Raw genomic sequence first — 25,886 nt, 5'->3', positions numbered from 1 at the left:
GAAGAAATCCATACTGCCCTGCCCACTTCACTGTTGCTCCCTGCAGAGGAAACTGCAGTTCTGAAATACATGAAAAAGCATGAAGACTAATGCCTGAAGTCCATACACGCTGCAGTGTACATGTTGGACCCCAAGTATGCTGGCAAGAGCATCCTGTCTGGTGCAGAGATCAACAAGGCCTATGGTGTCATCACTACTGTGTCTCGCCACCTTGACCTGGATGAGGGCAAGGTTCTTGGCAGTTTGGCGAAGTACACTTCCAAGCAAGGCTTTGAGATGGAGATGCAATATGGCAGTCATGCCAATATATCTCATCAGCCACCTGTTGGAAGGGACTTTGTGGATCTGAGGCTCTTTCCCCTGTTGCCTCCATCATCCTCCAAATCCCACCATCGGCTGCCTCAGAGCGCAACTGGTTCTTGTTTGGGAACACACACACCAAAGCACTCAACAGGCTGACCAATACAACGGTTGAAGAATTGGTGGCCATCCGGGCAAATTTGAGGCTTTTTGAGCCTGACAAAGAGCTGTCCTCAACAAGGTTGGAACGTGACAGTAAAGATGAGGCCTCAGAGTCTGATGTTCAAGAGTTGGACATTGAGGAGGTTTAGGGAGGAGACATGGAAGCCTGAGAGGAAGACAACCAAAGCTTTAGTTTCTAGAATATCATTTTTCAGATGCATGTTGAAAACGTTTTTGGGAGAAGCAATGGATCATTGGGGATCATTCAATATTCCCTTTATTTTGTTCTTCAGTGAAAATCATCCCATGTGAAGAGTTAAGAGCATTCAGGAAGTAGGATTTTGGGGGGCTTTGTAGTTTTCTATTCAACGCCATTACAGTATCCATTGACTTAGGTCTCAAATTGCAGTTCCTATGCCTTCCACTAGATGTCAACAGTCTTTAGAAATTGTTTCAGGCTTGTATTCAGAAAAATTAGGGAGTAAGAGCAGTCTGAATGTGTGTACCCTGCCGTGTCACAGAGCTTTTTCATGCGCACGCCCGAGAGAGTGCCTTTCTTGTTTACCTTTCATATTGACAACGTTATTGTCCGGGTGAAATATTATCGATTATTTAGGCTAATAACAAGCTGAGGATTGATTATAAACATCGTTTGACATGTTTCTATGAACTTCACGGATACAATTTAGATTTCTTTGTCTGCCTGTTTTGACTGCGTTTGAGCCTGTGGATTACTGATTTCTGACTTGTGTAACTCTCCTACTTGGCTGGTTACTGTTTGTAATGATTTGTCTGCTGGGCGATGTTCTCAAATAGTCTTACGGTATGCTTTTGCCGTAAAGCCTTTTTGAAATCTGACACCGTGGTTGGATTCACAAGAAGTTCATATTTAAACCTATGTAAAATACTTGTATGTTTTCTGAATGTTTATAATGAGTATTTCTGCATTTGAATTTGGCGCTCTGCAATCTCACTGGATGTTGGCCAGGTGGGACGCTAGCGTCCCACATAACCTCGTGAGGTTAACTAATTTAATTAAAGTTCAATTCGTAACTAATTTTTATTTTTTTTCTATTTGAAGGATTTAATCATTTCCATTTGTCTAGTTATGATTAGGGAAAAGGTTTGTTTGTTTCTGTCTCCATATGCTATTGTAAATATATCCAATGCAAAAAAAAACATCTGCATTTTAATGGTATTAATATTAATTCCCATATATTCCTGTTAATTCCCATGGAAAGTTTCCACCTTTGAATATTCCCCAAAATGTGCAACTCTACTCGTGACCCCTCCTCCCTTTTCTCAATTTTATGAATCTATTTTAGAGGAAGGCAGAATAGTGTCTCACAAGATTAAAACCTCTAGGGTTTTCCTGAGTTTGCGAGGAGTGTATGTTTGTGCCAAAAAAAAAACACATTGTTTCTACTCGATCAGGTGTAATGTGCTTCGTGATTTCCGAAATCAAAACCCCCAAATATATGTTATCTCTTGTTTCACTAGTTGTACTTTCCATTATGATGCCTTGTGACCGTGCTCTACCAAATAGTTTACTATTGTGGTGATGTCTGGCATGAGTTTCCTCGTCTCTTTTTACGCAAATAAGAAATCACTACATACTGTATCAACACAGACCCCCTTAAATTTACACCCTTTTAGCGATTGTTTTAATTCTCACAAGAATTATCCAACTATTCAATTATCCCAAAATTAGATCCATCGCAATGTCAAATTATCCGGGCATTGTTACTGGTCCCATGTTCAAAGACATGGTAGTTGTCGTATCGCTTTTGATTCTGCCTGTGTCACCAATAAATATAATAGTTTTCCTGTCATAAATTTAGCCAGTGGTGCCCCTCTACACTCAATTTTCAAATGACCAATGGCCCAACACACTACGCTAATAAACCATACTAATATACACTACCGTTCCAAAGTTTGGGGTCCCTTAGAAATGCCCCAAATTTTTTGTCCATTAATTAAATACAGTGTAGACATTGTTAATGTTGTAAATGACTTGTAGCTGGAGAGGGATGATTTTTAATGGAATATCTACATTGGCGTACAGGCCCATTATCAGCAACCATCACTCCTGTGTTCCAATGGCTTTTCCCATGTTCTTAAAAGCGTTGGTGACTTACTGTGCTGCTGGCAACAATTTTAATTTTACGTTCAATTTCATGTTATTTTCCCCCGACATTTACTGACAACGTCCATATTCAACGGGTGTTGAGCGTTTGTAAATTCATCAGTTATTCTGCACTCTGGTACATTCAGATCAGTGCTCTGAAATCCGAGCAGATGGCCTGAGTGAATTCACGAAGCCCCAAATTAACAATGTCCGATGAGAATACACAATGACTATACCATTTAGGCAAGAATGACGTAAATAATGAAGTCAATACACTTTGGGTAGTTAGATGGCATATAGTTAATATACTAGAAAGTTTGATGTATTAGTAGCCAACGAACGTGAGGTAGCTAACATATATTACCGGTACACACTGCTGTAATGATATGCTATGCGGATCATAAGGATAGCATAACTAACAAATTGTCATAATTAGTTAAAGCAATGGATTTGTATCCGCTCTCGCATATTTCCCGTCAGCAGGGAAATGCTGCCCAGTTTTATCCATAATTGGATTTTTTCCATATTCGAGCTGAATTGGTAGAATACTCTTGTGCATATTTTAGTGCCTCTGGTTTTGCTATAGTTTTGCCTCTTCCTGACCATGGCCAGAGTGTTTAGATTTACTCACTCACTGCTCTTAATTCTAAGGTAGTGATACCCAATTCCCCAGCGTGTAGTTATGGTATTTGTGCCTTTTAATTGGTAACTGTTTTGATACCTTGTATTAGAAACAATACTGGAACTTCTGTCAATTTTATTACTGGAGGATGTGTTCCTTTATTCGATCACACTGTGCAGCCAGTCAGGCTGATAGGGTCAATCATCCATCCATAATATAAATCTCTCATCAATACACACACTCAGGAAACAAAAACAGACACACAAAACAAAACGTATTTGGTTAGGAACGTCTTCCTTTCTTGTAATTTGAAAAGTGTAATTTCTTCTCCATCTAAATATATTTGAACCAGACGAGCTAAATCACTTCTATGCTCACTTCGAGGCAAGCAACACTGGGGCATGCATGAGAGCATCAGCTGTTCCGGACAACTGTGTAATCGCGCTCTCCGTAGCCGACGTAAGACCTTTAAACAGGTCAACATACACAAGGCTGCGGGGCCAAACGGATTACCAGGACGTGTGCTCCGGGCATGTGCTGACCAACTGGCAGGTGTCTTCACTGACATTTTCAACATGTTCCTGATTAACTATGTAATACCATCATGTTTCAAGCAGACCACCATAGTCGCTGTGCCCAAGAACACAAAGGCAACCTGCCTAAATTACTACAGACCCGTAGCACTCACGTCCGTAGCCATGAAGTGCTTTGAAAGGTTGGTAATTTCTCACATCAAGACCATTATCCCGGAAACTCTAGACCCACTCCAATTTGCTTACCGCCCAAACAGATCCACAGATGATGCAATCTCTATTGCACTCCACACTGCCCTTTCCCACCTGGACAAAAGGAACACTTACGTGAGAATGCTATTCATTGGCTACAGCTCAGCGTTCAACACCATATTACCCTTAAAGCTGATCACTGAGCTAAGGATCCTGGGACTTAACACCTCCCTCTGCAACTGGATCTTGGACTTCCTGACGGGCCGCCCCCAGGTGGTGAGGGTAGGTAGAAACACTTCTGCCACGCTGATCCTCAACACTGGAGCTCCCCAGCGGCGCGTGCTCACTCCCTGTTCACCCACGACTGCATGGCCAGGCACGACTCCAACACCATCATTAAGTTTGCAGACGACACAACAGTGGTGGGCCTGATCACCAACGAGATAGCCTATAGGGAGGAGGAGGTCAGAGGCCTGGCCGGGTGGTGCCAGAATAACAACCTATCCCTATCCCTCAACATAACCAAGACTAAGGAGATGATTGTGGACAGCAAAAGGAGGACCGAGCACGCCCCCATTCTCATTGACGGGGCTGTAGTGGAGCAGATAAAGAGCTTCAAGTTCCTCAGTGTCCACATCACCAACAAACTAGAATGGTCCAAACACACCAAGACAGTCGTGAAGAGGGCACGACAAAGCCTATTCCCCCTCAGAAACTAAAAGGATTTGGCATGGGTCCTGAGATCCTCAAAAGGTTCTACAGCTGCAACATTGAGAGCATCCTGACCGGTTGCATCACTGACGTCTCTCGGTTGCAACCAAACGTCTCTTACCTATACGCCCAGTGTTATGACTAAGTCACACCAAGACAAGTTTAGAAAGGTTAGAAAAACACTAGCATATAACAAGAGACTATTCTTTAAGCGGTAAAACACGGGATAGCATGACTAATGATGTCATTTTCCACTACAGTCTTCACTTATGTTACCAACTCCATCCAGTCATCCTCCATGTATTGTAACTGAGACTCTTTTGTCCCTGCAGGTGAGTGGGTTACCAGGTCCAGTGTTCAACATGGCTCCCTCCCACATGTTTGGAAACCGACTCAACCCTAACTCTGCCATGGCTGCCCTCATCGCACAGTCTCAAGCTTCCCCCGCAGGTTGGCGTGTGTGTGTGTGTGTGTGTGTGTGTGTGTGTGTGTGTGTGTGTGTGTGTGTGTGTGTGTGTGCTCGCGTGTGTTTGACCATGAATAGACCACGGTCTTCAGAGGGTTCACCAACTGACACACTGCTCAGGTTACGTCACACACTCACATGCATACACACATACAGTGCTTAGTGACCGGGGAGTGGGTGGTGAAGGTGGTGTACATGTGGGAGGAAGGGGAGAACAGTGGGGGAGGAGTGGGATAAATCAAGGGGGAGGGTCAGGAGAAAAGGGGGGAATAAAGTGTTCCCTGGTGTTTCAGTACTGCCTGCAGCCATTGGTCCTCCCTGACCTCTAGGGGTTAACTATATTGTGACTGACCGTGGGTGTGTGTTCTTTTTAATGACAGGCTGCTGGTGGAAGAATGGAAAGGGTTAAAAATAAAGGCAAATAAAAGAGGGGAAGGGTGTCTTAAGTGGAGGCCAGTGCATGCTGGTGTGTGTTTGCGTGTGTCTTTGCACATGTGTTTGTGTGTGCATGTGTGATTTATTACTCTCGTAGAGGAAAATTAAAAGAGACGTCTGGCCTGGAGGGAGAAGAGCGAGATAGCGAGAGAAAGTGTGTGTGTGTAAGAGAGGGACACACAATCACAGTGTGGTAAGTGTGTTATTTACTGTGTGTGTGTAGATCAGGAGGTAGGAGATGGAAACAGCATTGCAGCTCCAGGCTTCTCCAGACGAGCCTCTCCCAAGACCACCCTCTGTCCGCGGTAAGTACACACACACATATTTTCTCCCTTTTCTCCACACACACTCCCCCTATTACCAGTGAGCCCTTATTTACATTCCACACAAAAATATCTCTGCCCATCCCCCTCTCTTGAGGGTTTCTCTCCCTCCCACAACCACACTCTGGTTCTGGTCTCTCCCCTTCCATGAAGGCGTTTCTGTCACTCCCCCCCTGATAAAGGTGTTTCTATCTCTCCCCCCCTGATAAAGGCGTTTCTATCTCTCCCCCCCTGATAAAGGCGTTTCTCTCTCCCCCCATAAAGGCGTTTCTCTCTCCCCCCATAAAGGCGTTTCTCTCTCCCCCCATAAAGATAAAAAGGCGTTTCTCCTCCCCCCCATAAAGGTGTTTCTATCTCTCCCCCCATAAAGGCGTTTCTCCCCCCATAAAGGCGTCCCCCCCCCCATAAAGGCGTTTCTCTCCCCCCCTCCCCATAAAGGCGTTTCTATCCCCCCCATAAAGGCGTTTCTATCTCTCCCCCCCATAAAGGCGTTTCTATCCTCCCCCATAAAGGCGTTTCTATCTCTCCCCCCATAAAGGTGTTTCTATCCTCCCCCATAAAGGCGTTTCTTCGTTTCTATCCTCCCCCCATAAAGGCGTTTCTATCCTCCCCCCATAAAGGCGTTTCTATCCCCCCCCATAAAGGCGTTTCTATCCTCCCCCCATAAAGGCGTTTCTATCCCCCCCCCATAAAGGCGTTTCTATCCCCCCCATAAAGGCGTTTCTATCCTCCCCCCATAAAGGCGTTTCTCTTTCTCTCCCCCCCATAAAGGCGTTTCTCTCCCCCCCCATAAAGGCGTTTCTCTCTCCCCCCATAAAGGCGTTTCCCCCCCCCCCATAAAGGCGTTTCTATCTCCCCCCATAAAGGCGTTTCCCCCCCCCCCAAAGGCGTTTCTATCCCCCCCCCATAAAGGCGTTTCTATCCCCCCCCCATAAAGGTGTTTCTATCCCCCCCCATAAAGGCGTTTCTATCCCCCCCCATAAAGGCGTTTCTATCTCCCCCCATAAAGGCGTTTCTCCTCCCCCCCATAAAGGCGTTTCTCTCCCCCCCATAAAGGCGTTTCTCCTCCCCCCATAAAGGCGTTTCCCCCCATAAAGGCGTTTCTCCCCCCCCATAAAGGCGTTTCTATCTCCCCCCATAAAGGCGTTTCTCTCCCCCCCCATAAAGGCGTTTCTATCTCCCCCCCCCATAAAGGCGTTTCTATCCCCCCCCCATAAAGGCGTTTCTATCTCTCCCCCATAAAGGCGTTTCTATCTCCCCCCCATAAAGGCGTTTCTCTCCCCCCCATCTCTCCCCCCCCATAAAGGCGTTTCTATCCCCCCCCATAAAGGCGTTTCTATCTCTCAACCCCCATAAAGGCGTTTCTATCCCCCCCCATAAAGGCGTTTCTATCTCTCCCCCCCATAAAGGCGTTTCTATCTCTCCCCCCATAAAGGCGTTTCTATCCCCCCATAAAGGCGTTTCTCTCCCCCCATAAAGGCGTTTCTATCCCCCCATAAAGGCGTTTCTATCTCCCCCCCCCATAAAGGCGTTTCTCTCTCTCACCCATAAAGGCGTCTCTCTCTCCACCCCATATTTCTATCTCCCCCCCCATAAAGGTGTTTCTATCCCCCCCCCATAAAGGCGTTTCTATCCCCCCCCCCATAAAGGCGTTTCTATCCCCCCCATAAAGGCGTTTCTATCCCCCCCATAAAGGCGTTTCTATCCCCCCCCATAAAGGCGTTTCTCTCCCCCCCATAAAGGCGTTTCTATCCCCCCATAAAGGCGTTTCTCTATCCCCCCCATAAAGGTGTTTCTATCTCCCCCATAAAGGCGTTTCTATCCTCCCCATAAAGGCGTTTCTATCCCCCCATAAAGGCGTTTCTCCCCCCCATAAAGGCGTTTCTATCCCCCCCATAAAGGCGTTTCTCTCTCCCCCTCCCCCCCCATAAAGGCGTTTCTCCCCCCCCATAAAGGCGTTTCTCTCCCCCCCATAAAGGCGTTTCTATCTCCCCCCCCCATAAAGGCGTTTCTCTCTCCCCCCATAAAGGCGTTTCCCCCCCATAAAGGCGTTTCTATCCCCCCCATAAAGGCGTTTCTATCCTCCCCCCATAAAGGCGTTTCTATCCCCCCCATAAAGGCGTTTCTATCTCTCCCCCCATAAAGGCGTTTCTATCCCCCCATAAAGGCGTTTCTATCCCCCCCATAAAGGCGTTTCTATCCCCCCCATAAAGGCTTTCTATCTCCCCCCCATAAAGGCGTTTCCCCCATAAAGGCGTTTCTATCTCCCCCCCATAAAGGCGTTTCTATCTCCCCCCCCATAAAGGCGTTTCTATCTCCCCCCATAAAGGCGTTTCTATCTCTCCCCCCATAAAGGCGTTTCTATCTCTCCCCCCCATAAAGGCGTTCTCTCTCCCCCATAAAGGCGTTTCTCTCCCCCCCATAAAGGTGTTTCTCTCTCCCCCCATAAAGGCGTTTCTCTCTCCCCCATAAAGGCGTTTCTATCTCTCCCCCCATAAAGGCGTTTCTCCCCCCCCCATAAAGGCGTTTCTATCTCTCCCCCATAAAGGCGTTTCTATCTCCAACCAATAAAGGCGTTTTCTATCCCCCCCATAAAGGCGTTTCTATCTCTCCCCCATAAAGGCGTTTCTATCTCCCCCCATAAAGGCGTTTCTATCCCCCCATAAAGGCGTTTCTCTCTCCCCCCATAAAGGCGTTTCCCCCCCCCATAAAGGCGTTTCTATCCCCCCATAAAGGCGTTTCTCCCCCCATAAAGGCGTTTCTCCCCCCCATAAAGGCGTTTCTATCCCCCCATAAAGGCGTTTCTCTCCCCCCCCATAAAGGCGTTTCTATCCCCCCCATAAAGGCGTTTCTATCCCCCCCATAAAGGCGTTTCTATCCCCCCCCCATAAAGGCGTTTCTATCCCCCCATAAAGGCGTTTCTATCCCCCCCCCCCATAAAGGCGTTTCTAAAGGCGTCCCCCCCATAAAGGCGTTTCTCTCCCCCCCATAAAGGCGTTTCTATCCCCCCCCATAAAGGCGTTTCTATCCCCCCCCCATAAAGGTGTTTCTATCCCCCCCCCATAAAGGTGTTTATCCCCCCCATAAAGGCGTTTCTCCCTCCCCCCATAAAGGCGTTTCTATCCCCCCCCATAAAGGCGTTTCTATCCCCCCCCCATAAAGGCGTTTCTATCCCCCCCCATAAAGGCGTTTCTATCCCCCCCCCATAAAGGCGTTTCTATCCCCCCCCCATAAAGGCGTTTCTATCCCCCCCATAAAGGCGTTTCTATCCCCCCCCCATAAAGGCGTTTCTATCCCCCCCATAAAGGCGTTTCTATCCCCCCCCCATAAAGGCGTTTCTATCTCCCCCCATAAAGGCGTTTCTATCTCCCCCCCATAAAGGCGTTTCTCTCTCCCCCCATAAAGGCGTTTCTCTCTCCCCCCATAAAGGCGTCTCTCTCTCCACCCATAAAGGCGTTTCTCTCCACCCCATATAGGTGTTTCTATCTCCCCCCCCCCATAAAGGCGTTTCTATCTCTCCCCCCATAAAGGCGTCTCTCTCTCCCCCCATAAAGGCGTTTCTATCCCTCCCCCCATAAAGGCGTTTCTCTCTCCCCCCCATAAAGGCGTTTCTCTCCCCCCATCCCCCCCCCATAAAGGCGTTTCTCTCTCCCCCCCCCATAAAGGCGTTTCTCTCCCCCCCATAAAGGCGTTTCTATCTTCCCCCCATAAAGGCGTTTCTTCTATAAAGGCTTTTCCCCCCCCATAAAGGCGTTTCTATCTCCCCCCATAAAGGCGTTTCTATCCCTCCCCCCATAAAGGCGTTTCTATCCCCCCCCCATAAAGGCGTTTCTATCCCCCCCCCATAAAGGGGTTTCTATCCCTCACCCCATAAAGGCGTTTTTATCCCTCACCCCATAAAGGCGTTTCTCTCTCCCCCCCATAAATAAAGGCGTTTCTATCTCTACCCCCCATAAAGGCGTTTCTATCCCCCCCATAAATAAAGGCGTTTCTCTCTCCCCCCATAAAGGTGTTTCTCTCTCCCCCCATAAAGGCGTTTCTCTCCCCCCCATAAAGGCGTTTCTATCCCCCCATAAAGGCGTTTCTTTCCCCCCCATAAAGGCGTTTCCCCCCCATAAAGGCGTTTCTATCCCCCATAAAGGCCCCCCCCCATAAAGGCGTTTCTATCCCCCCCCCATAAAGGGGTTTCTATCCCCCCCCATAAAGGCGTTTCTATCCCCCCATAAAGGCGTTTCTATCCCCCCATAAAGGCGTTTTTCTACGTTTCCCCCCCATAAAGGCTCACCCCCCCATAAAGGCGTTTCTCTCTCCCCCCATAAAGGCGTTTCTAATAAAGGCGTTTCTATCTCTCCCCCCCATAAAGGCGTTTCTATCCCCCCCATAAATAAAGGCGTTTCTCCCCCCCCCCATAAAGGTGTTTCTCTCTCCCCCCATAAAGGTGTTTCTCTCCCCCCATAAAGGTGTTTCTCTCCCCCATAAAGGTGTTTCTCTCCCCCCCATAAAGGCGTTTCTCTCTCCCCCCATAAAGGCCCCCCCCCATAAAGGCGTTTCTCTCTCCCCCCATAAAGGCGTTTCTATCTCTTTCCCCCCATAAAGGCGTTTCTATCTCTCCCCCCCATAAAGGCGTTTTTATCTCCCCCCCATAAAGGCGTTTCTATCCCCCCCCCATAAAGGCGTTTCTATCCCCCCCATCCCCCCATAAAGGCGTTTCTCTCCCCCCCATAAAGGCGTTTCTCTCCCCCCCCATAAAGGCGTTTCTCTCCCCCCCCATAAAGGCGTTTCTCTCTCCCCCCATAAAGGCGTTTCTATCCCCCCCCATAAAGGCGTTTCTATCCCCCCATAAAGGCGTTTCTATCTCTCCCCCCATAAAGGCGTTTCTATCTCTCCCCCCCATAAAGGCGTTTCTATCCCCCCCCCATAAAGGCGTTTCTCTAAAGGCTCCCCCCCATAAAGGCGTTTCTCTCCCCCCATAAAGGCGTTTCTTTCTCCCCCCATAAAGGCGTTTCTTTCTCCCCCCCCCATAAAGGCGTTTTCTCCCCCCATAAAGGCCCCCCCCCCCCATAAAGGCGTTTCTATCCCCCCCCCCATAAAGGCGTTTCTATCCCCCCCCCATAAAGGGTTTCTATCCCCCCCATAAAGGGGTTTCTATCCCCATAAAGGCCCCCCCCATAAAGGCGTTTCTATCCCCCATAAAGGCGTTTTTATCCCTCCCCCATAAAGGCGTTTCTCTCTCCCCCCATAAATAAAGGCGTTTCTATCTCTCCCCCCATAAAGGCGTTTCTATCCCCCCCCCATAAATATAAAGGCGTTTCTCTCTCCCCCCATAAAGGCGTTTCTCTCTCCCCCCATAAAGGCGTTTCTCTCTCCCCCCATAAAGGCGTTTCTTTCTCCCCCTATAAAGGCGTTTCTTTCTCCCCCCATAAAGGCGTTTCTCCCCCCCCCCCCCATAAAGGCGTTTCTATCCCTCCCCCCATAAAGGCGTTTCTATCCCCCCCCATAAAGGGGTTTCTATCCCCCCCATAAAGGCGTTTCTATCCCTCACCCCATAAAGGCGTTTTTATCCCCATCCCCCATAAAGGCGTTTCTAAAGGCGTTTCTCCCCCCATAAATAAAGGCGTTTCTATCTCTCCCCCCATAAAGGCGTTTCTATCCCCCCCATAAATAAAGGCGTTTCTATCTCTCCCCCCATAAAGGCGTTTCTCTCTCCCCCCATAAAGGCGTTTCTATCTCTCCCCCCCATAAAGGTTTCTCTCTCCCCCCATAAAGGCGTTTCTCTCTCCCCCCATAAAGGTGTTTCTCTCTCCCCCATAAAGGCGTTTCTCTCTCCCCCCATAAAGGCGTTTCTATCTCTTTCCCCCATAAAGGTGTTTCTCTCTCCCCCCATAAAGGCGTTTTTATCTCTCTCCCCCCATAAAGGCGTTTCTATCTCTCCCCCATAAAGGCGTTTCTATCCCTCCCCCCATAACGGCGTTTCTATCCCCCCACAGGCTTCAACTCTGCACTTTCTTTTCTTTTTGCTCGTTTATCTTTTTACAAAGATGGTTTGCATTTTTCTCTGTTTTTATGGTGACTAGCATGTGTGTGGATGTCTGGGAAAGGGATGTGTGTGGAGCGATGGGTGTTTTGGACTGTTTTGGACACTGAAACTTTTACACACTTTGTGGGATGGGTAGTTGAAATCAACAAGATACTACTTTCAATATTTCTGGATGTTTTACAGTGCATTCGGAAAGTATTCAGAACCCTTCCATCAGGTGCATCCTGTTTCCGTTGATCTTCCTTGAGATCAGGGAGGTTCTTTATCAGGGAGGTGACCAAGAACCCAATGGTCACTGACAGAGCTCCATAGTTCCTCTGTGGAGATGGAGAACCTTCCAGTAGGAGAACATCTCTGCAGCACTCCATCAATCAGGCCTTTATGGTAGTGGCCAGAAGGAAGCCACTCCTCAGTAGAAGGCACATGGCATCCACTTGGAGTTTCCGAAAGGCACCTAAAGCCTGGGAGAAACTCCCTAAATACAGTTTGCCAAGCTTGTAGCGTCATACCCAGGAAGACTCCAGGCTGAAAAGTTGCTTCAAAAAAGTACTGAGTAAAGGGTTTGAATGATTATGTAAATGTGATATTTGTTTATTTTTTTATAAATTTGCAACAACAAAAAAAATGTTTTTGCTTTGTTATTAAATCAAATGTTATTTGTCATATGTGCCGAATACAACCGGTGTAGACCTTACAGTGAAATGCTTACTTACGAACCCCTAACCAAAAATGCAGTTTTAAAAAATGTGCTGGGGCACCACTTACTTGAGGTAATATGTACATGTAGGTAGAGTTATTAAAGTGACTATGCATAGATGGTAAAAACAGAGAGTAGCAGCAGTGTACAAGAGGGGGAGAGGAACAATGGGGTATTGTGTGTAGATTGATTAGAATTTGTTATTTTTATTTAACCTTTATTTAAGTAGGCAAGTCAGTTAAGAACAAATTCTTATTTACAATGACAGCCTAGGAACAGTGGGTTAACTGTCTTGTTCAGGGTCAGAACGACAGATTTGTACCTTGTTAGCTGCCCCCAGAATAAGGCTGTAACGTAACAAAATGTGGCAAGGTCCAGGGGTTTGACTACTTTCAGAATACACTGTAAATAGTACTATCTATGTATAACTGCATAATGGAATCTGCTCTCTGTATAAGATTATTTTATTTTTTAAATAGGAAAACACAGGATCTGGTCAGAGTGCACTACATGACCATAAGTATTTGGATACCAGGCGATTCCAGGCTGTATCACAACCGGACCTGATTGGGAGTCCCATAGAGCGATGCACAATTGGCCCAGCGTCATCCGGGTTAGGGTCTGGCTGGGGTTGGCCATCATTGTAGCCTAGTGATTAGATATTTGGACAAGTAACCGAAAGGTTGCAAGATCGAATCCCCGAGCTGACAAGTTAAAATCGTTCTGCCCCTGAACAATGCAGTTAACCCACTGTTCCTTTTTTCACGTTTGGCTACGAAAATAACCTGTATCCAGTTATAGCCTCAAGCTCATTAGCATAACGTAACGTTAACTATTTATGAAAATTGCAAATGAAATAAATATGCTAGCTCTCAAGCTTAGCCTTTTGTTAACACTGTCATCTCAGATTTTCAAAATATGCTTTTCAACAATAGCAAAACAAGCATTTGTGTAAGAGTATTGATAGCTAGCGTAGCATTTAGCGTAGCATTTAGCGTAGCATTTAGCGTAGCATTTAGCGTAGCATTTAGCGTAGCATTTAGCGGGCAACATTTTCACAAAAACCAGAAAAGCATTCAAATAAAATCATTTACCTTTGAAGAACTTTGGATGTTTTCAATGAGGAGACTCTCAGTTAGATAGCAAATGTTCAGTTTTTCCTGAAAGATTCTTTGTGTAGGAGAAATCACTCCGTTTTGTACATCACTTTTGGCTACCAAAAAAAAAAAAATTCAATCACCAAAACGCCAAACTCTTTTCCAAATTAACTCCATAATATCGACTGAAACATGGCAAACGTTGTTTAGAATCAATCCTCAAGATGTTTTTCACATATCTTCATTGATATATCGTTCGTGGAAGTCTGCTTTCTTCTCTGAATTACATGGAAAAATACTTGCAGCTGAGGTTTACGCACCAATTTCGACGCAGGACACCGGGCGGACACCTGGTAAATGTGGTCTCTTATGGTCAATCTTCCAATGATATGCCTACAAATACGTCACAATGCTGCAGACACCTTGGGGAAACGGCAGAAAATGTGGGCTCATTCCTGGCGCATTCACAGCCATATAAGGAGACATTGGAAAACAGCGCTTCAAATTTTGCTCATTTCCTGTTTGAAGTTACATCTTGGTTTCGCCTGTAGCATCAGTTCTGTGGCACTCACAGATAATATCTTTGCAGTTTTGGAAACGTCAGAGTGTTTTCTTTCCAAAGCTGTCAATTATATGTATAGTCGAGCATCTTTTCGTGACAAAATATCTTGTTTAAAGCGGGAATGTTTTTTTATCCAAAAATGAAATACTGCCCCTAGAGTTCAAAGAGGTTAACTGACTTGCCTAGTTAAATAAAGGTTCAATCAAATTAAAACATCCCAAATGTGTTTGGTGGGGTTGAGGTCATGGCTCTGTGCAGAACAGTCAAGTTCTTCCACACCGATCTCGACAAACCATTTCTGTATGGACCTCGCTTTCTGCACGGGGCATTGTCATGTTGAAACAGGAAAGGGCCTTCCCCAAACTGTTGCCACAAAGTTGGAACCACAGAATCGTGTAGAATGTCATTGTATGCTGTAGCATTAAGATTTCCCTTCACTGGAACTAAGGGGCCTAGGGCCTTGTGCGAACCATGAAAAACAGCTCCAGACCATTATTCCTCCTCCACCAAACTTTACAATTTGCACTATGGGTAGGTAGTGTTCCTTTGCCTTTCGCCGAACCCAAATGTGTCCGTCAAACTGCCCGATGGTGGAGCGTGATTCATCACTCCAGAGAATGTGTTTCCACTGCTCCAGAGTCCAATGGCGCCGATCTTTACGCCACTCCAGCCGATGCTTGGCATTACGCATTGTGATCTTAGGCTTGTGTGCGGCAGCTCGGCCATGGAAACCTATTGCATGAAGTTCCCGATGAACAGTTCTTGTGCAGACGTTGCTTCCAGAGGCAGTTTGGAACTTGGTAGTGAGTGTTGCAACCGAGGACAGACTATTTGTATGTGCTTCAGCACTCGACGGTCCTGTTCTGTGATCTTGTGTGGCCTACCACTTCGCGGCTGAGCTGTTGTTGCTCCTAGATGTTTCCACTTCACAATAATAGCACTTACAGTTGACCAGAACAGCTCTAGCAGGACAGAAATTTGATAAACTGATGTTTTGGAAAGGTGGCATCCTATGACAGACCCACGTTGAAAGTCACGGAGCGCTTCATTAAGGCCATTATACTGCCAATATTGTCTATGAAGATTGCATGGCTGTATGCTTGATTTTATACACCTGTTTGCAAACGGGTGAAGCTGAATCCACAAATTTTAAAGGGGTGTCCATATATATAGTGTATGTTGGCTTTATTCAGTGCCAAAATATTTTTCTTAACCAAATGGAGGACTCTGTATGATGTGGTTCTTTAGCGTCTTATGTGGAGAGTGGCTTCACTCCTGCTTTGTATTCACTTGTGTGTTCTTGTCTTGACGTCACTTTTCCGAATGCTTTTCCGGCATGGCTTTTTCAGGCAGATTCATATTAATTATAAAAATGCAAATGAAAAGTGAAATGTCATGTTGGTACTTTTTTTTGAAAGGATGAAACAAATCAGAAAATTTAAAAGCAACCTAATAATATAATCTTTCTTTTAAGAAGAAAAAGGTTTCCTTCAGTTTGCTCCAAAAGGGAGAAAATATTTCCTAATTGAACTTTTCCAATAAGTGGTTTGTGTGTGTGTGTGTGTGTGTGTGTGTGTGTGTGTGTGTGTGTGTGTGTGTGTGTGTGTGTGTGTGTGTGCGCCAAAGAGAAGTCCGATGGAATGGTAAAAAGGCTCTCCCTCTGTTTGTTTATTATTCCAGAACCGTGAAGTTCTCTCCCCACTCTTTTTCCTCCCTATCTTCTGTCTCTCTTTCGCTCATCTGTGTCTCAACTCACACAGAGTGATTTACTGCACCATGGGTGCCCACCACACACACCTCTCTCGTTTTCATTAGCTCACTTAAGGACAAATTGATTTGACAATCTCCATGTTTGTTTGATGCTATGTTTGGTTGTTAATATCCTTTTCTTTTTTCTCTCTCACCCATCCATCCCTCTCTCCCTCCAGTTCTCCTCTAGGTGGGCTGCAGATCCGGTATGACCCAGGAGGGTCGTTGGGGTCAGGTTTGGGGGGGCTAGGGTCAGGTCAGGAAGGGGGAGACACAGTACCCCCGGTGGCCACCTCTATAGAACAGCTGCTGGAGAGACAGTGGAGTGATGGACAACAGTTCCTACTGCAGCAGGGAGCACAGGGAGATGGTGAGCACACACACCTACATTACTTTTTTCATCAAATCTAATCTACTCACCTATCATTGCATTGTTTGGATAATTCAATTTTATTGGTTTAATTTAGTTTCCTCTCTCTCTCGCTTCTCTCCTCTCTCTCTGCCTGTCTTTGACTCTCGCTTCTCTCCTCTGTCTTGCTTCTCTCTTCTGTCTGTCTCTCTCGATTCTCTCTCTTCTCTCTCCTCTCTCTGTCTCTCTTCTCTCTCTCTGTGTCTCTCTCTCTCTTTGTCTCTCTGTGTGTCTCTCTCTCTCTCTCTCTCTCTCTGTCTCTCTGTCTCTCTGTCTCTTTGTGTGGTAGTGTTGGGGATGTTGAAGTCCCTCCACCAGCTGCAGCAGGAGAACAGGCGTCTGGAGGACCAGATTAAAACTCTGACCATGAAGAAAGAGCGACTGCAGCTCCTGTCAGCTCAGCTGTCTGTGCCTTTCACCCCTACTACTGCTGCCCAAGGTACACACACACAGCCCTATTACTGCCTCACCTCACCCTAACAAGTACTCGTACAAACTGTCACTCTCATTGCCTGCCTGTGTGATGTTGTGTGTTTCAGATGTGAAGAGTGACTCCTCTCTACCCATACCTGCTCAGGTAAGGCAGTTGAAGCCCCAGCACACAGTGAGTGAACCCAGCTAGCACACTAGTTGTTATGCTGTCATTACATAGAGCTTTTGGAATGGTAAGAGATTGCATAGGAGATATTGGTTAACAAAGCTCTCTCTCTCTCTCTCAGGATAGTGTGTCATGTGGTCGTAGTAGTGGTGGATCTACCTCTTCTCTGTCCACCCCCCCCTCCGTCTCTCACAGCCCCCCCCAGCCGCATCAGCTCAACGGGGTTGCCATGGGAACCATGATGCTGGGAGGTGGAGCCGGGCCAGGGATGGGGGGGATAGTGGGGGTTTTGAACGGAGTCATACAGACCACCTCTAGCCCTCACACATACACACATACCTCTGCACCGGGCACCAGCGCCACTCTGCCCATCTCCAGCTCCATTAACAACAGGTAGGTACACTACATCTGGAGACCTGGTAGTCTGCCTTTCTGGAGACCTGGTAGTCTGCCTTTCTGGAGACCTGGTAGTCTGCCTTTCTGGAGACCTGGTAGTCTGCCTTTCTGGAGACCTGGTAGTCTGCCTTTCTGGAGACCTGGTAGTCTGCCTGCCTGGATACCTGGTAGTCTGCCTGCCTGGATACCTGGTAGTCTGCCTGCCTGGCTACCTGGTAGTCTGCCTGCCTGGCTACCTGGTAGTCTGCCTGCCTGGTGACCTGTCCTTCCATTCATTGAAATGTCTGTCTGTTTTTGGCTTTGAAATTGATTCCCTTATATTTTCTCCCTTCCTGCTTTCCTCTTGGATTATTGCAGCTCAGTTACTGCTAAAAGCAGGTGAGTGTGTGTGTGCGTGTGTGTGTGTGCGTGGTTTTCTAACTGTGTGTGCGTATGTCTTTGTGTTTTTAGGTTGGGTACCTTGTCTGAACAGCAGAGGCTCTTACTGCACCAGCACCAACTACAGCAGCTACTCTCTTCACAGCCCTCTGCGGTAAACACACACGCCAAGCACCACTGTACTAAAACACAGCAGGCTTATTTATTAGCGTTCCAAGGTCACATGATTAATTATCTCTTTCCCGCTCTCCCCCCCTCCCTGTCTCTCTCCCCCCTCTCTCGCTCTCCCCCCCTCCCTCTCTCGCTCTCCCCTCTCTCGCTCTCCCCCCTCCCCCTCCCCTCTCTCGCTCTCCCCCCCCCCTCTCGCTCTCCCTCCCCCTCTCTCTCTCTCCTCTCCCCTCCCTCCCCTCTCTCCCCCCTCCCTCTCCCCCCCCCTCCCTCTCGCTCTCGCCCCCTCCCCCCCTCCCTCTCTCGCTCTCCCCCTCCCGCCTCCCCCTCTCTCGCTCTCCCCCTCCCCTCCCTCTCTCTCTCGCTCTCCCCCCTCCCCCCTCTCTCGCTCTCCCCCTCCTCGCTCTCCCCCTCCCTCCCCCTCCCCCTCCCTCTCTCGCTCTCCCCCTCCCTCTCTCTCGCTCTCCCCCTCCCTCCTCTCCCCCCTCCCTCTCTCTCGCCCCCTCCCCCTCCCCCCCCCTCCCTCTCTCTCGCTCTCCCTCCCTCTCTCGCTCTCCCCCTCCCTCTCTCTCGCTCTCCCCCCTCGCTCTCTCGCTCTCCCCCTCCCTCTCTCGCTCTCTCCCTCTCTCGCTCTCCCCCTCCCTCTCTCTCGCTCTCCCCCTCCCTCTCTCGCTCTCCCCCTCCCTCTCTCGCTCTCCCCCCCTCCATCCTCTCTCTTCTCCTCCCCCCCTCCCTCTCTCGCTCTCCCCCCTCCCTCTCTCGCTCTCCCCCCTCCCTCTCTCGCTCCCCCCTCCCTCTCCGCTCTCCCCCTCTCTCGCTCTCCCCCTCCCTCTCTCGCCCCCCTCCCCCCCCCCTCCCTCTCTCCCTCTCCCTCCCTCGCTCTCCCCCCCCCCCTCTCTCGCTCCCCCTCTCCCTCTCTCGCCCCTCCCCCCTCTCGCTCTCCCCCTCCCTCCGCTCCCCCCTCCCCTCTCCCCCCCCTCTCTCGCTCCCCCCCCTCCCCCTCTCCCCCTCCCTCTCTCTCGCTCTCCCCCTCCCTCTCTCGCTCTCCCCCCTCCCTCTCTCGCGCTCCCCCTCCCTCTCTCTCGCTCTCCCCCTCCCTCTCTCTCGCTCCCCCTCCCTCTCCTCGCCTCCCCCTCCCCCTCTCTCGCTCTCCCCCTCCCTCTCTCGCTCTCCCCCTCCCTCTCTCTCGCTCTCCCCCTCCCTCTCTCTCGCTCTCCCCTCCCCTCTCCCCCCCCTCTCTCTCTCTCCCCCTCCCTCTCTCGCTCTCCCCCCCCTCCATCTCGCTCTCCCCCTCCCCTCTCTCGCTCTCCCCCTCCCTCTCTCGCCCTCCCCCCCCTCTCGCTTCCTCGCTCCTCCCCCCCCTCCCTCTCTCGCTCTCCCCCCCCTCCCCCCTCCTCCCCCTCCCCTCGCTCTCCCCCTCCCTCCCCGCTCTCCCCCTCCCTCTCCCCCGCTCTCCCCCTCCCTCCCCCTTCCCTCTCTCGCTCCCCCCTCCCTCTCTCGCTCTCCCCCTCCCTCCCCCTCTCTCGCTCTCCCCCTCCCTCTCTCGCTCTCCCCCTCCCTCTCGCTCTCCCCCTCCCTCTCGCTCTCCCCCTCCCGCTCTCCCCCTCGCTCCCCCCCCCCTCCCCCTCCCCTCTCGCTCTCCCCCTCCCCCTCTCGCTCTCCCCCTCTCTCGCTCTCCCCCTCCCTCTCTCGCTCTCCCCCTCCCTCTCTCGCTCTCCCCCCCCTCTCTCGCTCTCCCCCTCCCTCTCGCTCTCCCCCTCCCTCTCTCGCTCTCCCCCTCTCGCTCTCCCCTCTCCTCCCTCCCTCTCTCGCTCTCCCCCTCCCCTCTCTCGCTCTCCCCCTCCCTCTCTCGCTCTCCCCCTCCCTCTCTCCCCCCCTCCCTCTCTCGCTCTCCTCCCTCGCTCTCCCTCTCTCGCTCTCCCCCTCCCTCTCTCGCTCTCCCCCTCCCTCTCTCGCTCTCCCCCTCCTCTCGCTCTCCCCCTCCCTCTCTCGCTCTCCCCCTCTCTCTCCCTCCCCTCTCCCCCCTCCTCTCCCCCTCCCCCCTCGCTCTCCCCCTCCCTCTCGCTCTCCCCCCCCCTCTCTCGCTCTCCCCCTCTCTCCCCCCTCCCCCCTCTCGCTCTCCCCCTCCCTCCCTCCCTCCCCTCTCTCTCTCCCCCTCCCTCTCTCTCGCTCTCCTCCCTCTCCCCCTCCCTCTCTCTCGCTCTCCCCCTCCCTCTCTCGCTCTCCCCCCTCCCTCTCTCTCGCTCTCCCCCTCCCTCTCTCGCTCTCTCCCCCTCCCCCCTCCCTCTCGCTCTCCCCCTCCCTCTCTCGCTCCCCCCTCCCTCCATCTCGCTCTCCCCCTCCTCTCTCTCCCCTCCCTCCTCCCTCTCCCCTCTCCCTCTCCCGCTCTCCCCCTCCCTCTCTCTCCCCCCCTCCCTCTCTCTCGCTCTCTCCCCTCCCTCTCTCGCTCTCCCCCCCTCCCTCGCTCTCCCCCTCCCTCGCTCTCCCCTCCTCCCCCCCCTCCCTCTCTCGCTCTCCCCCTCCCTCTCGCTCTCCCCCCTCCCTCTCTCGCTCTCCCCCTCCCTCCTCGCTCTCCCCCTCCCTCTCTCTCGCTCTCCCCCTCCCTCTCCGCTCTCCCCCCTCCCTCTCCTCTCGCTCTCCTCTCTCGCTCTCCCCCTCCCTCCCCTCCCCTCGCTCTCCCCCCCTCCCCCCCCTCTCCCTCTCCCTCCCTCCTCGCTCTCTCCCTCTCCTCTCTCTCGCTCCCCCCTCTCTCGCTCTCCCCCTCCCTCTCTCTCCTCCTCTCCCCCCCCCTCTCGCTCTCCCCCTCGCTCCCTCTCTCTCTCGCTCTCCCCCTCCCTCCCTCTCGCTCTCCCCCTCCTCTCTCGCCTCCCCCTCCCTCTCGCTCCCCCCTCCCTCTCTCTCGCCCCCGCCTCCCTCTCTCGCTCTCCCCCTCCCTCTCTCGCTCCCCTCCCTCCCTCCCCCTCCCTCTCTCGCTCCCCCCCTCCCTCTCTCGCTCCCCCTCCCTCTCTCGCTCCCCTCCCTCTCTCTCTCTCCCCCTCCCTCTCTCGCGCCCCCCCTCCCTCCCTCGCGCTCCCCCTCCCTCTCTCGCTCCCCCCTCCCTCTCGCTCCCCCTCCCTCTCGCGCTCCCCCTCCGCTCCCCCTCCCTCTCTCGCTCCCCCCTCCCCCGCGCTCCCCCTCCCTCTCTCGCTCCCCCCCTCCCTCTCTCGCCTCCCCTCCCTCTCTCGCGCCCACTCCTCCCTCTCGCGCTCCCCCCTCCCTCTCTCGCGCTCCTCCCTCTCTCCCCCCCCCCCTCTCCCGCCCCCCCCCCTCCCCCCTCCCTCTCCCCCTCCCCCTCTCTCGTGCTCCCCCTCCCTCTCTCGCGTCCCCCCCTCCCTCTCTCGCGCTCCCCACCTCCCTCTCTCGCCCCCCCCCCCCGCTCTCGCGCCCCCTCCCTCTCTCGCTCCCTCTCCCCCCCCGCTCTCCCCCTCCCTCTCTCTCTCCCCCTTCCCCCTCTCTCTCCCCCCTTCCCCTCTCTCTCTCTCCCCCTTCCCCCTCTCTCCTCCCTCCCCCTTCCCCCTCTCTCCTCCCTCTAGGAACAGCAGCAGATGTTGTTTTACCAGTTGATGCAGCAACAACAGGACCTCCACCAACTTCAAACTCTCTCCACCTCCTCCCAGCTTCCCTCCATCCCTCTCTCTTCCACTCAGCTGCCCATCAGCTCCCTCCTTTCCTCCTCCCACGGCCAGGGCACCATCACCGCCAACCCCTTCCTGGCACTGCACACACACTCACACCCCGATACACACACACACGCCACTGCACAGAAACCCCGGCTGGCTGAAAAGGCTGTGGGCCTTACTGGACAGGAGAAGACCTGACCCACAAAACAGCTCTTGCTTTTTCTGTTGCGCATTCTCTTTTTCTCTCTCTCTATCCATCTCTCTCTCTATCCATCTCTCTCTATCCATCCATCTCTCTCTATCCATCTCTCTCTATCCATCTCTCTCCATCTCTCTCTCTATCCATCTCTCTCTCTCAGGGGTCTCCACCATCATATGAACTCTGATCAGTGCTGTGCTTTCAGCACACAAGCTAGCCCACATAGAACTACAATTACTACAAACTACAAAAATATCAGGACACTAACACAGCTGACTGATGACTTATAGCTCTGCTGGAGAGATGAGGTCTGGGAACTATGACATTGTACAGTTTTAGGAGAGGCAGGAGTCCTGCACTGGACATGTAACTGCTGTTACTTCTGTCTGTCTGAGCATAAGACCTAACCAGCATAAGACCTAACCAGAGACCACTCTCTAATGTAAGACTGACTGACCGCTCAGCTATGAAAGCCTTGCTATGACTGTCTTTTTCTGCTCTACCTACTTCACACACCAGCCTATCAGGGTCTTCAACCTTCAGCATCGGCCAATAGGAATCCACAACAGTCAGGAATGGCAAGTCAGGGTCCATTCCCCAAGTGCCTAAGGCTGAGGGGGAGGGTTACTCATGCTACTCGACCTGTCAGTCATCCATTCTCACCATATTACTGGCTGTCAAGCTGCGTTGACCAGGCAAAAGATCATGCAACACATTCTGAAAAGCTGGAAACCAGGAAATACCGAAACCAACTTTATGAATTCTGTTTTTATTTATTTAGCATTTCTTTATGTTATAATGGGTGCAGGATGCTATATTTTAAAAGTACCCACTGTTCTTCAAGAATTTGTTTTATAATGCTGTTTAAAGTTTTTCACACATCTTGCTGTAAACATTTTTGATGGGAAAGAAAGTTGTGTATTGAGAAAGATTGAACTACTGGCAAATGGAGGTGGTTTGTGGTGGTGATGGTGTACATAGCTGTTATTGTCAGAAGAGGTGTGGGTTCAATGCCACAGTTTTGACTTTGTTTGTGTAAATAAATATATATTTTTCATTGCCTGTGGGGTGTAAATAAGTGATTGTGATTGGCAGTGTTGGTGTAAAGGATAGCCAATGAAGCCTAATTTTGTGTGTGTAAATCTTAGGACCAGACCACAGGCGATGGTGACTGGACACAAAGTATTAATTTATTTTTATATGTGCAGGGACATTGTTTTGTTTTTATTTGTTTTGCACCGTCATTTTATACTCCACCTCTGGGCACCATGTTTCCATCTGTGTTCACTTTTGTTTAGATCAATTTTGTACAACTGAAAAATCATAACCTCCTCAAATGTTTGTATTTCAAAACACCAAAATAATTCAATGTTCTGGATAAATAAAGAGACCGACTGATGGTAAAAAGACGAGGAGTCAGCGTAGCCAGTGGGACAACATTATTGGAGTGAGAAGATGGTTAAAGCTTGATTAACAGCTCTGTTTAAGTGCTTTTTGTCAACAGCATTTTTACACTTTGGTTGAATAAAGAACAGATCTACCTCCTCTAAGCCTGCTGTCTAATAGCATGTTTCTCCTCTTTACCTCCATCTCTGGACAGATGAAAAGATGACACTGACTTGACTCTCTCACTATATCGTTAGCCGTATTCTCTCGCTCTAGTGTTTAACAGTTTCTGCATGCTCATTTTATAGTGGTCCAGGGTCCCTTGCCCCAGCACACACACACAGTGCTCCTCTGTCCTTGATGACTTCCTGCTGCCTAGCAGCGTGTGGGTGTGTGTACAATTCCCCTACATCTGCTTCTGCTCGTGGAAATTAAAAGCTCACTTTCCCCTCATCTCAGCCCCCCAGCAACTCTTAAACCCCCCTCTTCCGCCCACCCTCTATCAGCCCTGTCACTCAAGTCCAGGCTGTTTAAACATGCCCCCTCCCTACCTCCTTGTCTACCACTTTCATTCTCTCCTCCCCTGTCTTCTCGACATCACCCCTTTCTCCTCCCTCTCGTTCAATCCATTCACAGCATTCCCGTTCAGGAGTGGGAGCAGAGCTGGCATCCATCATTGATAACCTCCCAGCAGCCACTGCTTTCCGGGGGGGTGTAACAGCTGAGGGAGGACAACCATGCTGGCCAACGAGATGCCTGGTCAAAAGTCAAACACTAAGCTCTAGAACATCAGGGTTGAAGGTTCACACACAATTGAGCTTTTTAGTCCAGGAGGAGGCTCGTCTGGGCCCGGGGAACTCCCCAAATGTCCAGTTGAAGAGCTTAAAAGAAGTCCTAAGTAATAACAATTAAACATGCATTTAGTAATTCATTTAAACAACGGTTATTCAAATGAAACATTAATTTAGCCATTCAAATTAATCATATAATTACCAGTTAGAATAACTTGAGTGCAGCAGAAAACCATTAGCAGCAGTAGTTTGGATTAAATCATTATGGGATGGGAGTCGAGAGGGGATGATCCACTGAAAACTGCCTGGCCAAGATTCCTGTACAGAATAGAACCAGATCACTCTGACAGAGGTGTTTATGGTCAGGAACAGAGAGACTGAGGAGGGGATAGCGGGAAAAAGGAGAGCTGAAGAGAGGAAAGCACTGAAGCAGCTGACGGGATTCCCATGGAATGTTGCCGGCATCAGACGTGTGTGTGTGTGTGTGTGTGTGTATAGGCTACCCCCCACAGGTTCCTCTCCTGTAGGATAATGGCCCTGAGGAGAAGCAGCAGGATTCTCCCTCATCCCTCTTCACACACAGTCTGTATTCTTCTGCTGACTGACAATCCTCTGCCGACCCCCCCTCCCCCATCCTACCCCTCTCCATACTCCTCTCTTCCTATACAGTTGAAGTCAGAAGTTTACATACACTCAGGTTGGAGTCATTAAAACTTGTTTTTCTTAAATTATTTTAATTTGACCCCCTTTTTGGTGGTATCCAATTGTTAGTAATTACTATCTTGTCTCATTGCAACAACTCCCGTACGGGCTCGGGAGAGACGAAGATCGAAAGCCGCGTGTCCTCTGAAACACAACCCAACCAAGCCGCACTGTTAACACGGCGCGCATCCAACCCGGAAGCCAGCCGCACCAATGTGTCAGTGGAAACACCGCGCGACCTTGGTTAGCGTGCACTGCGCCCGGCCCGCCAGAGGAGTCGCTGGTGCGCAATGACACAGGGATATCCCTACCGGCCAAACTCTCCCTAACCCGGACGACGCTAGGCCAATTGCGCTGCGATGTAGTGCCCTCGAACACTGCGCCACCCAGGAGGCCCATAAAAGGCCCACTCGTTTTTCAACCACTCTACAAATTTCTTGTTAACAAACTATAGTCTTGGCAAGTCGGTGAGGACATCTACTTTGTGCATGAAACAAGTAATTTTTCCAACAGTTGTTTACAGACAGATTATTTCACTTAGAATTTCACAATCCAGTAGGTCAGAAGTTTACATACACTAAGTTTACTGTACCTTTAAACAGCTTGGAAAATTCCAGAAAATGATGTCATGGCTTTAGAAGCTTCTGATAGGCTAATTGACATAATTTGAGTCAATTGGAGGTGTACATGTGGATGTATTTCAAGGCCTAACTTCAAAATCAGTGTCTCTTTGCTTGAAATCATGGGAAAAACAAAAGAAAAAAAATTTGCAGACCACAAGTCTGGTTCATCCTTGGGAGCAGTTTCCAAACGTCTGAAGGTACCACGTTCATCTGTACAAACAATAGTATGCAAGTATAAACACCATGGGACCAAGCAGCCGTCATACCGCTCAGGAAGGAGACGCTCCAAAACCGCCATAAGAAAGCCAGACTATGGTTTGCAACTGCATATGGGGACAAAGATCATACTTTTTGGAGAAATGTCCTCTGGTCTGATGAAACAAAAATATAACTGTTTTGCCATAATGACCATCGTTATGTTTGAAGGAAAAAGGGGGAGGCTTGCAAGCCGAAGAACACCATCCCAACCATAAAGAACGTGGGTGGCAGCATCATGTTGTGGGGGTGCTTTGCTGCAGGAGGGACTGGTACACTTCACAAAATAGATGGCATCATGACGGAGG

General features: G+C 50.0%; 1 protein-coding gene across 3 annotated transcripts in view; it reads left to right on the top strand.

Annotated features, from left to right (window-relative positions):
- Window positions 1-23,371, top strand: part of mllt10 (MLLT10 histone lysine methyltransferase DOT1L cofactor) — an 81,394-nt gene extending 58,023 nt beyond the window's left edge. The window contains exons 12-19 of one of the 3 annotated variants that reach the window (XM_064949324.1): window positions 4,981-5,098; window positions 5,773-5,854; window positions 16,194-16,384; window positions 16,713-16,862; window positions 16,963-17,027; window positions 17,143-17,414; window positions 17,868-17,949; window positions 21,536-23,371. In XM_064949324.1, coding sequence (XP_064805396.1) covers window positions 4,981-5,098; window positions 5,773-5,854; window positions 16,194-16,384; window positions 16,713-16,862; window positions 16,963-17,027; window positions 17,143-17,414; window positions 17,868-17,949; window positions 21,536-21,820 — 1,245 coding nt within the window. In that variant the 3' untranslated portion in view covers window positions 21,821-23,371. Of the gene's footprint in view, window positions 1-4,980; window positions 5,099-5,772; window positions 5,855-16,193; window positions 16,385-16,712; window positions 16,863-16,962; window positions 17,028-17,142; window positions 17,415-17,867; window positions 17,950-21,535 lie in introns of those variants that run through there. The other 2 variants (XM_064949326.1, XM_064949327.1) reach the window with 2 other exon arrangements.
- The last annotated feature ends 2,515 nt before the right edge of the window (window positions 23,372-25,886 follow it).

Source organism: Oncorhynchus masou, chromosome 30 (assembly GCF_036934945.1).
Source record: "Oncorhynchus masou masou isolate Uvic2021 chromosome 30, UVic_Omas_1.1, whole genome shotgun sequence".
Lineage (NCBI taxonomy): Eukaryota > Metazoa > Chordata > Actinopteri > Salmoniformes > Salmonidae > Oncorhynchus > Oncorhynchus masou.
The sequence above is the reverse complement of the archived record's forward strand: the minus strand, read 5'-3'. Positions and strand labels throughout refer to the sequence as shown.